Source organism: Lepidothrix coronata, unplaced genomic scaffold (assembly GCF_001604755.1).
Source record: "Lepidothrix coronata isolate B3197 unplaced genomic scaffold, Lepidothrix_coronata-1.0 Scaffold1, whole genome shotgun sequence".
Classification (NCBI taxonomy): Eukaryota; Metazoa; Chordata; class Aves; order Passeriformes; family Pipridae; genus Lepidothrix; species Lepidothrix coronata.
This window is the reverse complement of record NW_016690181.1, coordinates 4,507,602-4,521,356: the sequence shown is the minus strand read 5'-3', so window position 1 is coordinate 4,521,356 and position 13,755 is coordinate 4,507,602. Positions and strand designations below refer to the sequence as shown.

General features: G+C 43.6%; 2 protein-coding genes and 1 long non-coding RNA gene across 3 annotated transcripts; 1 reads left to right on the top strand and 2 right to left on the bottom strand.

The window, feature by feature from the left end:
• Window positions 1–904: 904 nt before the first annotated feature.
• On the bottom strand, window positions 905–5,663 carry NDUFS3 (NADH:ubiquinone oxidoreductase core subunit S3). Its single transcript, XM_017811320.1, has 7 exons — window positions 5,547–5,663; window positions 5,368–5,430; window positions 4,465–4,562; window positions 4,051–4,200; window positions 2,766–2,891; window positions 2,358–2,477; window positions 905–1,152 (listed from the first exon to the last, which is right to left on the bottom strand). The coding sequence occupies exons 1-7, from the start codon at window positions 5,590–5,592 to the stop codon at window positions 985–987; spliced, it is 771 nt and encodes a 256-aa protein (XP_017666809.1). The 5' UTR covers window positions 5,593–5,663; the 3' UTR covers window positions 905–984.
• A 33-nt stretch (window positions 5,664–5,696) lies between these two features.
• KBTBD4 (kelch repeat and BTB domain containing 4) lies at window positions 5,697–13,690 on the top strand. The gene is made up of 4 exons (XM_017811305.1): window positions 5,697–5,811; window positions 8,240–8,860; window positions 11,375–11,481; window positions 12,038–13,690. Exons 1-4 carry the CDS (start codon window positions 5,793–5,795, stop codon window positions 12,896–12,898), a joined length of 1,608 nt encoding a protein of 535 aa, XP_017666794.1. The 5' UTR covers window positions 5,697–5,792; the 3' UTR covers window positions 12,899–13,690.
• On the bottom strand, window positions 6,681–11,379 carry LOC108495552. Its single transcript, XR_001874160.1, has 3 exons — window positions 11,331–11,379; window positions 10,513–10,684; window positions 6,681–6,900 (listed from the first exon to the last, which is right to left on the bottom strand). It is a non-coding gene; the product is annotated as an uncharacterized LOC108495552 (long non-coding RNA).
• Window positions 13,691–13,755: the final 65 nt, after the last annotated feature.

Genomic DNA, 13,755 nt, shown 5'->3' with positions numbered 1-13,755 from the left:
CTTAAGTAGTTATTCAGGGAATCTCTACAGCTTGTGGATTATTTTATGAAATCTCTTATACAATAGTTTTCAGATCTTAATGAAGCCAGTTAGCTTTCTGATGCAGAACTGCACTATGCATTTTCCAGACCAAGGACAAGGGACATTATGAATTGATGACTGTCAATGAACTACAGTGTACTTCCAGCTTTTTTGGAGAAAACTGAGATTTTCCATAAAAGCAAAGAAAGTGTTAATGCTATTATATCATTAAGCTCAAAATAATTGGAATAGTGACAAAAAGGCACCGACTCTTGTCTATGAGATGAAGAAGATATTTTTGGCTGCAGAAAAGAAGCACAATCTGAAGACGTTGGAAGGAAGTAAAGACTGCTTGATTGTGAACAAAAAGCCACCATGAGGGAGTGTCAAATCAGAGGTTATCTGCAATTCCTGTCTGGAGAAAAGGGACTGACCTAATTTCCATGGAAACAACACAGAGATTTCCATAATTGTTTTGGTCTGGATCCAGGTGTATTTGTGTTGTCCTAATAAGAACTGCATTATAATCATTTATAAAAGCTTTGCATGTCTGCCATATTATTACCATTTTCCCAACACCCATCCTGGAAAGCTAAGATACTGCTGTCCCACTGCTTAAGCTCCACAGTTGCTTCAGTACAGTTTCCTAGCGAGCACTCAGGTTACGACTTATGCCTGCAAGGACTGCTAGCAGTAGTGTATACAGAACACCTTAGCCACAGGGAATGCCTGCACTCTGTTCAATTTGCAACTGTTGTTTTACAACTCAAAGCATCAGATAAACATCTACTAGTTGGATTATCAGGATTGTAAGTGAGCATTCCCTCACCTTGTGCTTTTCATCTAGCTGGAAAACATTATTCATGAGTTCACACCAGACAAGTATCTCATATGAACTTTTATTATTATAAATACTATGTTAGAACAGAAAGGATGGTGCCGGGCATCCGCTCTGTTCTGCTGTTATTTTGTGTCTTCTTTCTTGGCTCCTGCTTCTATTTTCAGGGGTTCTGGAGCTGCACGATAGGCAGGAAATGCCTCCCATGGACTATTCAGATCAAACTTGCGAAATTCCTGAGACAGCTCCACAGGCTCTGCCACTACCCGTTTCACTTCATCATCATATCGCACCTAGAACAGTGCAAAGGACACAACCAGTCATTTTCACCCAGTCCCAATAGCATCTGTGATGAGCCGTACACAGTCATGACCCACACCACCCTCCAGTGCAGGGAATTCTATTCCTTACGCCATGGATAGCCCACAGGCCTCTGCCACAGCTTCAGTTCTCCTCATTACTAAACAAGAACCCTCCATATGCTACTAAAATCTCTGGACTCTCCAGGAAAACACTCCTCTTTGCTACCATGCACCTCAGGTGTCAAGACTAACCGCCTAGAATTTGGAGTGCTCAGCCTAACAGTCCAGACGAAGTTCACATGGAATAACACTTTTAGTTTGTCATATGACAAAGGAATTTCTCCTGAGTCACTGAAATAAGGTGACTGGGCCTGGCATAGCTGAGACTACACTCATGAATCCTTATAATATGGCATTTGTTTGGTTTTAGTTGTTCTAATTTTTAGCATAACACTCAGAACATGGGGAAAAGATTACAAATGGGATGAAATGCAGGTGAGTACCAGACTCTTCTGATTGGCTTGCTTTATCCTCACTGTGTTAGTCCAAATCTCCCAACCCCAGCTCAGGAGATGCTGCCTGGTCTTCACTTCTGCAATTCCGTTGCTTAAAGAACCTCACTGTTTCCTTCTGAGACAACTCAGTCTTAAAACTGCACAAAATATTGTCTGTTTCTGAAAGGCGGTCATTTGAAACTAGGCAGATACCAAACACTCATTTCACCTGTGGTTTGACATACACAAGTAAATGATAATCACAAGAGTCAGTTTAACTAGTTTTATAAACTGGGCCTACAAAAGCTCAACAAAGTAAAGTTCTAAATGAATTAAGAACAACTCAGTCCTTTACCCCTCTAGAAAGGTTCAGTTTTGCAGTGGAAACTTTAATCTTCTAGAAAACATGCTAAACGAATTTCAGGCACTTTCTCTGCCTGACAGGTATCTTTGGTATATTATATGGCACATAACATTTGCTCAATGTCTTTGGCCTTAGGCTGCCTTATTATGGATAATACTTTGTGTGATACTTCAAATTTCCATGCAGGAGATCTCTACAACTCCTCTGGAATACACACAAATGAAACATCCTTAGTACCTTTCAGACAAATGACTGTAAAGCAGTCACATCTTTGTATGAAAACTCAGATAAGAGTATTAGAGAGACTTGATAACTTTAGACATGACTGTATCTCCTACCTCCACGTAACCAGAGAGCGGGAAGTCCTTCCGGAAGGGATGGCCCTCAAACCCATAGTCTGTGAGGATTCGCCTTAGGTCAGGGTGGTTGGCAAAGAAAACACCATACATGTCCCAAACCTAAATGAAATGGAGCCAAGTAAGTTCAATGATATTTGAAATAAAAAAAAAAAGCCAAAAAGCTGCATGTATTATGTCCGTAAAATTTCAGTTACGTGCCTGGCTTTGTACAGCACCAGCAAAACTGATCCAAGAATTAATTCAAAAGCAAATCACTCTTTTATCCCCTACTCTGAAAAGGCAGCGAAGGAAACACTTCTTTCTTCCTGAGGGCCCTGGGAAATCAATTTAATCAGGAAAATACAGCCTCTCTCCACAAAGACTGTTCCCAAGCACACCAGCACTCACCTCTCTCTCATACCAGTTTGCTGCCTTGTGCACGGACACTGCTGAGTCAACAGGTGTCAGCTCATCTGTGTATGTCTTTACACGGATCCGACTGTTGAACCGCAGGGACAGCAAATTGTACACAATCTGAATCAGAATAAAAAGCAGCATTGGTCTTGTATGGCATTTATGGATCTCTCTGCAGTACAGCACTGGCTAAGGAAACCACACAAAGACTATTTCAAATATTTTTTATGAGCAGAATCACATACAGCATTTTAGAGCTGGCCACTAAATGACACTATAACAACTGAGGTTCCAATAGTTTATCACTTTGGTCCTTAGAAGTGTAACAAAAATGATGTGAGATTTAGAAAGCATGACTGATGAAGAAGAATTGAAGTAAAGAGGAATACTAAATCTTGAAAGAGAGAATACTGAAGGGATGGAAACACTTGACAATAGTCTATCTCAAAGAAAATGGCTATCAACTACTAGTGCAATTACTATCAGTGGGAGAAGGTGAAGAAGAAATACACTGAATTTTACAGATCAAAGTGAAACTATAATAACATCTTTGCAACAATACTGTGGACAAAGCTTTCTCATAGTAGGTGAGAAGAGAATATGCTGAGTCTGTAGTTTCACAAAAGCTGTATCTTTTCTTTTTCTATTTGCAGCTGAGGTTTTTCTGCAGCTGAAAAGCTATACAGTGATACGTTCAAAAGCATCTGTGGGAACCAAATCTCCAGTATCCACTGAAAGTCAGTCAAAGTTCAGTGCCCAAAATCTTCTGAGAGCCTTCTGAAAATCTGCCTCATCTCCCATTTGGCCTTAACTTTAAAGAAATGTTTTTAAAACAACTAAATAGGGGTTTTTTTTGCTTTGGGTTTGTTTTTTTTTTAGGGGAAAATTTTTTAGGAGGCCTGTTGGGTTTTAAGGAAAACCGTTTTTTTCACCGGCATTTGTTGGGCTTCCGGGGAGGATTGTTGGGCCGCATTTCCCACTTGGCCGGAAGGAGTTTTGAGGCCTTTTGTTAAGGTTAAAGGAATTCAAGGGAAGAAATTTAAAGGAAAAAAAAAGAGACTTTTAGCAGAGTGAGGAAAGGAAAGCCAGACTAAGAACCCATGTAGTATCAGTTCTGCTACTACTTCCATGATTAACAGATTAAACAAAACCCAGCATTTCAGAGTGGATTTTCTTCTCACTGTCAGAAACCAAAAAAGTGATCAGAGCTGCAACCAGTACCCACAGCCGTCAGCACTTGTGAAACCCTCTAAGTTCTGCACCTATGGGCAGTTCTTACCTCAAAGCGATACTGCCGAGATGGGACATCAACAGCAGTCAAGTCAGCCAAGGATTTGAACTGGGCATTGGTGTGATCACGAAGGAAGGTCAGAACTGGAATGATCCCATCTGGATGGATCAAAAGTTCCAGCTCATTGAAACAGGTCACCTGACAAAAACAGAATGGTGAGTGGGAAGGGCATGAGTACAAACACCAACAGGACTGAACATTATGCTGATTCCAGCAGAATACTCAAAGTGGTACAGCAGAAACAAAATTACATCAGAACAAGGTGTCTAATAATAGCAGTAATTTTCATGCAATTCTGACAATTTTTCTTCCGCAGAACAACTTTTGAAAACAGCTAACAAGCAAGTGGTGCATTGACTGGGCCCCGTCCCGCCACAAGAACAATTTCTGAACAGCACCTACCTGTACTTGCTGGATATACTTGGGCAGAATCTCAGCCACATACTCCCCAAAAGCACATAGCTGCTTCTGTTCTACTTCATTTTTTGGTCTGACAGTAGCTAAAGAGAAAAACAAAGTCTTCAAGATTACAATAGGGAATACAGAAAGCTATAGAAAAAAGAGTAGCAAGTCCCATCCCTGACTTAAAAATCCCTTTAACCAGTCTAGCTGTCTGTCAGAGACTGGACTTTAGCAACATAGTGTGCTACAAAAAACACAGAACTAGACACTTTGATAAGGAATGAAATTTGTGTCAGTACTACATGGAATTTTTTTTTGTGGACTCTAAACAGAGCAGGAACAGTCGAAAAAGATGACACAGAAGAAAGTACCAGGATGAAAAAGAGGAAGGCAGAAATGACAGAACAATATGAACTTAGATACTGCTTATGTGATTCAACCTGGGTCTAGAAAGGATCTTGTTTTCTGGTGTTGTTTGATCTGCCAGCATCTAAGCAACTTCTTCATAATTAAAACACAAACAACAGGTTGTTGTCTGGGGTTTATTTTCACTGTTGGTATGATTACAAACCCTCAAGATTCAGGGCAACGAGGAACTATGAAGCTGCTGTCCAGATACAGAAAGAACAGGTGGACCCACAAGAACGGATGCACATGGGAATCCAGGGCAAGCACGGGAATCCAAAGCAGGGTTACCCCATTTTCTGCACAAAATTTGGGTTTACGCGCGACAGGTCCCAACCCTTTCCCGACACCCTTCCCTTACACTAAAGCGGTTCTATCGCCCAGGAACGTCCTTGGGGCAGCTCAGCGCCCTCCCGCGGAGCCAGCGGCTGGCAGGGGCACAGCCGCACGCCTCGGGCTCCCCGCCGCCCCCCGCCAACAAACCGGCCCCGCACTTACGGCGAGTCTCCCCGGCAGAGCTCCCCGCCAGCCGGGCCCGCGCCGCCGCCGGTGCCGCGCCAGCTGCGGAGAAAAACGGACACGTCTCACCGACCGCCGCCAACCGCCCGGCCCGGCCCGGCCCGGCCCGGCCCGGCCGCCGCCCCCCGGGACAGCCCCCGAGCCCCGGGCGGCCTCACCTCGTAACGCAGCCCGCGCCAGGCCCCGCGCCGCCACCGCCAACATCCCGCCGGGACACGGAGGGGCAAGGGCACGGGGCGGAAGCGGAAAGCGCCCGCGCCACCGCACTGCCCCCGGGGGCGGAAGCGAGCAAATAGCTTCCCGGGGACGGCGCCGGGTCGGTGGGCGGGAGCGGCGAGTGCCCGGCAGCGCCTGGCGCACGGTGAGGAGCAGGAGCAGCCGCTGGGGCACCCCGGGGCGGCGGCATGAAGGGAGGCGCCGCAGGTGAGTGCTGAACTGCGGGGCCGGGGCGGGAGCAGTGCGACCACCGGCCCGGGGACGGGGCAGCGAGCGGCGAGGAGGGCGGGGGGCGACGGCAGCCCCCGGGGCTGAGCCAGCGCTGCGGGGCGAGGGAACGCGCTGGCGCTTTGCACGGCGCCAGCATGGGCCTGATGGGGGTCTGCGCATCTCCGAGGATTAGCGTTTCTTCCTTCCTTCCTTCTCCCCGCCCCGGACCGTGAGGTCGCTGTCAGTTTTGTTTGAGTTCCGCGATCCTGGGCGCTGCCGCGGCATCCGCGATCCTGTCAGGAGCAAGGAAGAAAGTAACCTGGAGCACAGGTCCTATGAGGAGCGGCTGAGAGAGCTGGGGTTGTTTATCCTGGAGATAAGGAGGCTCAGGGGTGACCTTATAGCCCTCTACAACTACCTGAAAGGAGGTTGTAAGCCAGGTAGGAGTCGGCCTCTCCTCCTGAGTAATTAGTGACAGGTCGAGAGGACATAGGCTTAAACTGCACCAGGAGTGGTTCAGGTTGGAAATTAGGAAGAATTTCTTCACAGAAAGGGTGATTGGACATTGGAAAGGGAGCTGATGGAGTTACCATCCCTGGTAGGTGTTTAAGGAAAGACTGGATGTGGCACTTGGTGCCATGGTCTAGTTGACACGGTGGTGTTTGGTCATAGGTTTGACTTGATGATCTCTCAACTAAATGGATTCTGTGATTCTGTGAAGGACGTGTGCCAGGTGTTGGTTACACAGCTATCACCAGTAGCCTGGCCTACGGAATACACACAAATACACGGAGTGTAAGATTCGGCTTTATGGGACACTTAACTGTCCTCCACACCTTTTTCTTTTGTATCAGAGACACCATGGATGCGAAGGGGAGCTTTGTGTTGCAAAGAAGGATGTGAGATTTGCAGCAGTCTTTAGTTGCTGTTGGCATATCTTTTGTGACTTGGTACCAGTCCTCTGGGGATTTTGGAGGGCAGTGTGGGAAGCTGGTTCTGTCGTGTCAAGAGGGCACGGTAGTTCATCCCTCTGTATCCTGGTGTGCTTCGTTATCTCTTCAGCATTCTGGGCTTATCTTCTGAGCACTGTAAGGATAAAGAGCTTTAACGGAAGTAGAAGATAATTTGCAGGATAGGCTCATACTTGCTAAAGCTGGAAAAAATAGTACTGATGTCTACTGTGCTAATTGAAGTTCCTCAGTCTCTTACAGACTAATGTATAGGTATTTTTCAGGCAGACCGAAACTACTGTAAAATCGTGGTAAGGGTATAATTAAGATAGGCCATTACCAGAGATGGGATAGACTTGTCCTGGCAATTAGGGATGTAGACATTACTTTCTGTGAACTGAATTTGAGCTAAGAACTTAGGAGCTGTCCTGTATCAAACAGAGCTATTGTAAGAAAATGCATGTTTGACAAAATAAATCATGGAAGAATAACTATGAATCTCCTGGAGAAAAATCATATCTGTGGGAAACATTGAACTGGAAATCATGTTCAGTATTGACTGAAGAAATTTGTGATATCAGCCATCATGGCTAATAGTTCAGTTGTAAAAATAAGTTTAAAGTGAATGCAAGTAGGCAACTATTCGTTCTTAATGCTGTCAAGAGCCAAGCTAAAAAAGAGCTCCTTCCTATAGCAGTCTTCATTTCCAGACGCTTTTTTGACCCATAAACTACCTGGAACTCTGCAAACATCTGTAGTACCTACTAAGAGGTGTTTTCTTTAAATGTTATTCCCCTTTCTGCTTGAGGAACAGTGACTAACAACATCTAACATGTTGTTTTGCATGCTGAAGGTGCCTGGCACGTTAAACAGCAGAATATAACCATTAGTTGTCTCATTTGGTTAGCTTGAAGGACTGGTGGTTACGTCTGGCAAACTTCTCACGCATCTTTTTGGTAAAAACAAGTTCACCTTACTTGATAACACTGTGCAGATTCATCATGTTGGGTTTGGATGGTAATTATACTAATGATATGAGCTGCTGCCTCTGCTCTTTGTTAGTACAGTATTGTAATCCTTTTTACATCTAGTCCAGCTATGCTGCTGCCACTTTTTTTTTTGGCTTTACAAGTTTCCTAGGGCAGTTGCTGGACTTTCCACTTGAATAACTATTGATGTATTTCTTTGTGTCAGTGAAATGAATGGTGAAAAGATATGCACGTCTCCCAGCTCTGCTGGGATGTGATGATCACTGTACTGGAAGTTTGGTATATATTATAATTTTAATTATGCCAACTTCTCATTTGTTGTTTGAGATTCTGAAGCTCAAGCAGAAGTTTCTGGCTGTGCTGTTTATATTCAGTCTAAAATATGCTGGACTCTTACCAATACGTTTGATTTTTCCCTGTACCCTGAAGTACTGCCTAATCTTGTTAGTGTAGAGAGAAAGCCATATAATTATTGTGATTTTACAGATTGCTGGAGGTCTGATCTGTGCAGCACCATGGACTCGTCAGAAGAGACTGGAGGCTCCTCTGCAGAAGAAAACTACTTTGTGAACTACACCTTCACTGACCGCTCCCACTCAGGCCGTGTGGCCCAGGGTATTATGAAATTATGCTTGGAGGATGAGCTCTTTGCCGATGTTACAATATCAGTGGAAGGCAAAGAATTCCAGCTGCACCGCTTGGTCCTCTCAGCTCAGAGTTGCTTTTTTCGTTCTATGTTCACTTCCAACCTAAAGGAGGCCCACAACCGGGTGATTGAGCTGCAGGACGTTAGCGAAAGTGTCTTTCAGCTTCTTGTGGACTACATTTACCATGGAACTGTAAAGCTGAGGGCAGAGGAGTTGCAGGAAACCTATGAAGTGGCAGACATGTACCAGCTGACTGCCCTTTTTGAAGAGTGCTCCCGTTTTCTGGCCCGTACGGTGCAGGTTAGAAACTGTCTGCAGGTCATGTGGTTGGCAGACCAACACAGTGACATGGAGCTCTACACAGCTGCAAAACACTGTGCAAAGTCACATTTGTCTCAGCTGCAAGACACAGAGGAGTTCCTACACCTGCCTGTCCGCCTACTGACAGACATCCTTACAGGTAAGGAGTTCTTGAAACTAGCCAGGATGTGGATGTAGAAAGAGACTTTCAGAGAGTCTACCAGGGATTGAATGAAATAAATGGAAAAATCCAAGCTTTCATAATCGCAGTGTACTCAGAGACTTAGCTAAGCAAAGCAAAGCAAAACATTCTGGATAACTTAATCAGAAAAAAACCAAAGCTATTGTTACTGGACATGAAACATCTAAGCTGTAGAAAAGGGTCATAGAGGATGCTGGTAGTTCCCAACAGTTCCTGAGTCAACAGGTTAGAAGTCTTACAGGTTTTGAAACATAAATTCCAAAAATTTGTTGGAGTTTTGTTTGCATTAAAACAAAGAAACCTTACCCAAAATAAACATCTTATGAAAGTCTTTTTTTCCATTTTAGTTCATAATCATTTAACATAGTAATGCTATAACTCAACATTTGTAAGAAGGCTTGAGCACAATCCATATTTTTAGAATATGTTGGTGTTATTTACAATTCTATATAATTATTTAGGCTAGGCACTCAGCTGACTGAAATAGAGGCATTGTAGTGTCTTAGATAATACAGTAACTATCCTTCTTGTAAAGGTAATAGCCTTCCACAGTAATGGATGCAATGACTCAGTGTTGTGAAGGATGTGTCAACACATAAACTTAGTCCGTCCGGCTTGCACCAATCCTTGAAGGTCATCTGCTGCCCTAGTAGGTACAGCCAGTACGTGGTTACTCCTCCAGGATGCAGTCACAACTCAATTTTTGTGCATTTATGTATCATTGCTAGAGGAAGCAGGAATGCAGAAGCAACTCATACATTCAAATATGCCCCTTCCTTGCTTTAATTACTCTTTGTAAATGAGTAAATAACTGCTCTGTGCATCATGGGCTTTATGTGCTGTTACAACAATAAACCTACTATGACCGTCTTCTTTGGAATACTGGCAAATCTGTCCATAAGTCTTAAAATAGCCTTTGGAGTTGATGCTATGCATATGAGAGTCTTTACAGCTATTGCCTTATATTATCTCTATTACATCTAAAGAAATTTTCAATAAAAAAACTATTGAGTGTATGTACTGATAGCTCAAAAATATGATAAAATTAGAGTAATTCTGATAACTATCTAGCTAAAATTTTTAAAGAGCCATTGAGTTTATTAAAAAATCCCTCTAAAATCATGAAATAAAACTCTAGAGGTCAATCACCTTTAAGTTCTTAGGGATTCCACACAGTAATCATAGTTTTAGGACTATGGCCTTTAGTGTTTGTGGTCCTAAATTAAAATAATTGCTCAATAAAACTTTTTTTTCCATGCACCGTCTATTTCCATATATAGAATCACATTACTCAATATTTATGCTGCAACTTAGCTCATAAAATGGATTTAAATCTGAAATACACTCCTGCTGGTAGGAGTGTATTTTGCACTCCTGCAAAATCCTTTGCTTTTGCATTTCCTGCGTCTTTGTTTAGTTAATGAAGAATTAAATAGAGGAAGCTATTAGTAGCAAGGATTAAAATTTATTTAATAAAATAGTAACTTATGAAGTTTAGCTTTTGTTGCACTCTAGGACGAATTTCAAAATCCAGGTTTTTTCCATTTAATCACTACATGTGATGGTTGGCTTATGGAAATCCCTTTTACTAATAAACAGAGTTAAAATACCTGCTTTTGTGCCATGCTTTGTCTCCTCCCTTCCAATATAGAGAAAAGAGTTGGAATTTGTCTGGTGCCTTCAGCATCATTGAATTCAGGGTTTGTCATGAGAACAGACTACAAAATCAGAGAGCCTTCATAGGGAAACTTCTCAGTGAATACAGGCATAATTGCTTGCAAACTGGAAGGAAATACTTAAAATCAGTAATGTACTGACGATGATCATGATGATGATGCAATAGTGTGTGGCTTAACCAAAACTTCCAATTATGTCTGGAGACAGATTGAAATCTGATGCAATCTGTTGAGTGTTTCCTACTGTCACATGGCTAAGAAAAGCTATAGTAGCTCATTGGGGATTTCCAAATGTTAAGAGGATAGCAGCAACACCAGATGTTCAGTCATGAAGGTCAGCTGTCTGACAGGGCTCAGACACATTCTGCAGATGACTTTTGCTAGATAGGTTTCTAGGACCAGCCAGAAAGAAAGGCAGGTGCTGAGATTCTGAATAAGAGAATCTTTTTGCCTAAATGACTAAATAAGAAAATACTTGTCATCAACACACAGCATGTAAATTCTCCTTCCTGCCCTCTTTCTCTTGGACATAGGTTCCTTTGTTGTACTCATCCAAAGCACTTAAGATCTGGCAGCTCTGTCTTCTGATATTTATCCAGACTACTTTCATGTAGTTGTCTGGCTGCCAGTGCCGATCATGCCTGCCAAAACCTATAAATCTCTGTATCGATTTTTCCTCTCTAGAAAGTAGAGTTTGTGGTGGGAGTGGGGGAAGGCCGTCGCAGGGAAAGGATGATTCTGAGTACACACACCTTTGTCTAGATATTATAAATGCCTTTCTGTCCCTGAACTGCAGATGGCGTTCCATGTTCTCAGAATCCAACGGTTGCCATAGAAACCTGGATCAACTTCAACAAGGAGGAGAGAGCCGGCTTTTCAGAGACTCTGCGATCCAGTCTGAAGGTATAAAAAGACCTTCTGTTCTGGGGCTGGTGTAGCACTTGCTGGTTTCACACTTCCCAGGGCAGGGTATTCTGCTCACAGGTGTGACTTTAAAGTTGCAAAACATAAATGCCGTTGAAATTCATGGTGCTTGTGAGAGAATACTTTCATTGTCATAAATAGCAACCCCACTGACAGCTTTTTTTAATATAACCTGATGTTGATATCACTGGTGATTGGAGCAATGCCACAAATACTTTCTTTAACTCGATGCTCAGTTACCAAAGAGACCATTCAGAAATCTACGTTTGGCATTCCCCTTAAAATAACTGTACTCCATCAGTGATGTAACCGTCCCTTATCTAAACCATAAACACTTAGGTTCCAGTGATGTCTCTGGCTATTTTGCTGTCAGATATGGCTGGTATCGTGAAAAGGCCTTGAGGCTCTGAGTCCTGAATGCTGTAGGGTGGCAAGACTGGGAAAAAAGGTTTTATACCTCAGACGCACAGATGGGTCCTAAGCTGAAAAATCCAGTGATGTTTGTGTAAACAGATCTAATTCTCCTTTCTCTCAGGTGATTGGAGAAAATGTTCACATCTACCTGATTGGAAAGGAGTCGTCACGTACACATTCACTCGCTGTCTCTCTACATTGTGCTGACGATGACTCCATTAGTGTGAGTGGCCAGAACAGCTTGTGTCACCAGATCACCGCAGCCTGCAAGCACGGTAGTGACCTATATGTTGTTGGTGGCTCCATTCCACGGCGCATGTGGAAATGCAACAATGCGACTATAGACTGGGAATGGTGTGCCCCTCTGCCCCGTGACCGGCTCCAACACACCCTTGTCTCTGTGCCAAGCAAGGATGCAATATATTCACTAGGGGGGAAAACTCTACAGGACACTCTCTCTAATGCTGTCATATATTACAGAGTACGAGACAACGTCTGGACAGAGACCAGCCAGTTGGAAGTGGCAGTCTCTGGAGCTGCAGGTGTAAACCTTAATGGTGTCATTTACCTGCTGGGTGGGGAGGAAAATGACTTGGACTTCTTCACCAAGCCCTCTCGGCTAATTCAGTGCTACGATACCAACACAGAGAAATGCCACGTGAAGCCATACGTGCTGCCTTTTGCAGGGCGCATGCATGCTGCTGTGCACAAGGACGTGGTGTTCATTGTCGCTGAGGGGGATTCACTGCTATGCTATAATCCCCTACTGGATAGCTTCACCCGGCTATGCCTCCCAGATGCCTGGAGTTCAGTACCATCCCTCTGGAAAATTGCCAGCTGCAATGGCAGCATCTATGTCTTTCGTGACCGCTATAAAAAGGGTGATGCAAATACTTTTAAACTTAACCCAGCCACCTCTGTTGTAACAGTCACGAGTGGCATCAAAGTGCTGCTCACTAACCTGCAGTTTGTCCTGGCCTAAGCAGGAAAAACAGGCCAGTGATAGAAAGGGCAGCAACAGTGTCCTGCTGTGCAGCTTGGAGACACCTACCACCCTCAGCACCAGTCCCAACTACCACAAGCTCACAACATCCAGTAAAGACCCCATTCTCTGTACCTGTGCAGAGGAAGTACAGGCTTTCTGATTGTGGGCCTATTCTTTTACATAGCACTATTGAACTTTATTGAACTCTTGTATCTTAGATTTCAGATTAACTAAATGCCATTACTTTGATTCCTTGATGATAAGCTGCTTGTGTTTGAGGCACAAACTGCAGCAAATGGCTATTTTAGCCTGGAACCAATCTACAAATAACAAATCCTGTGGCATATGGACAACATCTTCCTTGGCCCAGGCTGCTAGTTTTAACTGCCTAGGAGCCCACGTGTTGCTGCCATGTCAATCACAGAGACAGACGTGCACTGTATCCCCCAGGGATATCCCCATTTAAACATTCCTATGTCCTACTGCAGAAGGAGGGCACGGCAGACAGATTCCAGAGCTGACCCTAGGACCTTAAGTAGGTTGCATTCAGCACTTCTAGAGGAGTGGTAACTAACTGGGTACTTGCTTACTGCTCTGTCATCACCTAGCATAAAGAAGGAGATAATTTTTAGACACTGGCTTCCTTTACTGTACAGGGAATCCCCACCTGTAATTATAACATAGTGTTGGTGAAAGACAGAATTAAGACCACTTCCTACTACCCATCTCTGTTGGCACTGTAACCCTTTGGGTAAGAATCTGAATAAAGTCTCTGTTGAGACAAAGGTATTTTTTTTTCCTTTGCTTCAAATACAAATATTTTCAATTTCCTGTGGATTTCCAGTTCAGCTGAG

Excerpts from the sequence above, each read along its gene's own strand:
- NDUFS3 (XM_017811320.1), bottom strand. The coding sequence starts at position 5,592 with ATGTTGGCGGTGGCGGCGCGGGGCCTGGCGCGGGCTGCGTTACGAG. Across the intron at positions 4,563-5,367 it reads CTCTGCCGGGGAGACTCGCC|CTACTGTCAGACCAAAAAAT; the intron begins GTAAGTGCGGGG and ends TTTTCTCTTTAG. Across the intron at positions 4,201-4,464 it reads AGTATATCCAGCAAGTACAG|GTGACCTGTTTCAATGAGCT; the intron begins GTAGGTGCTGTT and ends TGTTTTTGTCAG.
- KBTBD4 (XM_017811305.1), top strand. Across the intron at positions 8,861-11,374 it reads ACTGACAGACATCCTTACAG|ATGGCGTTCCATGTTCTCAG; the intron begins GTAAGGAGTTCT and ends CCTGAACTGCAG. Across the intron at positions 11,482-12,037 it reads CTCTGCGATCCAGTCTGAAG|GTGATTGGAGAAAATGTTCA; the intron begins GTATAAAAAGAC and ends CCTTTCTCTCAG.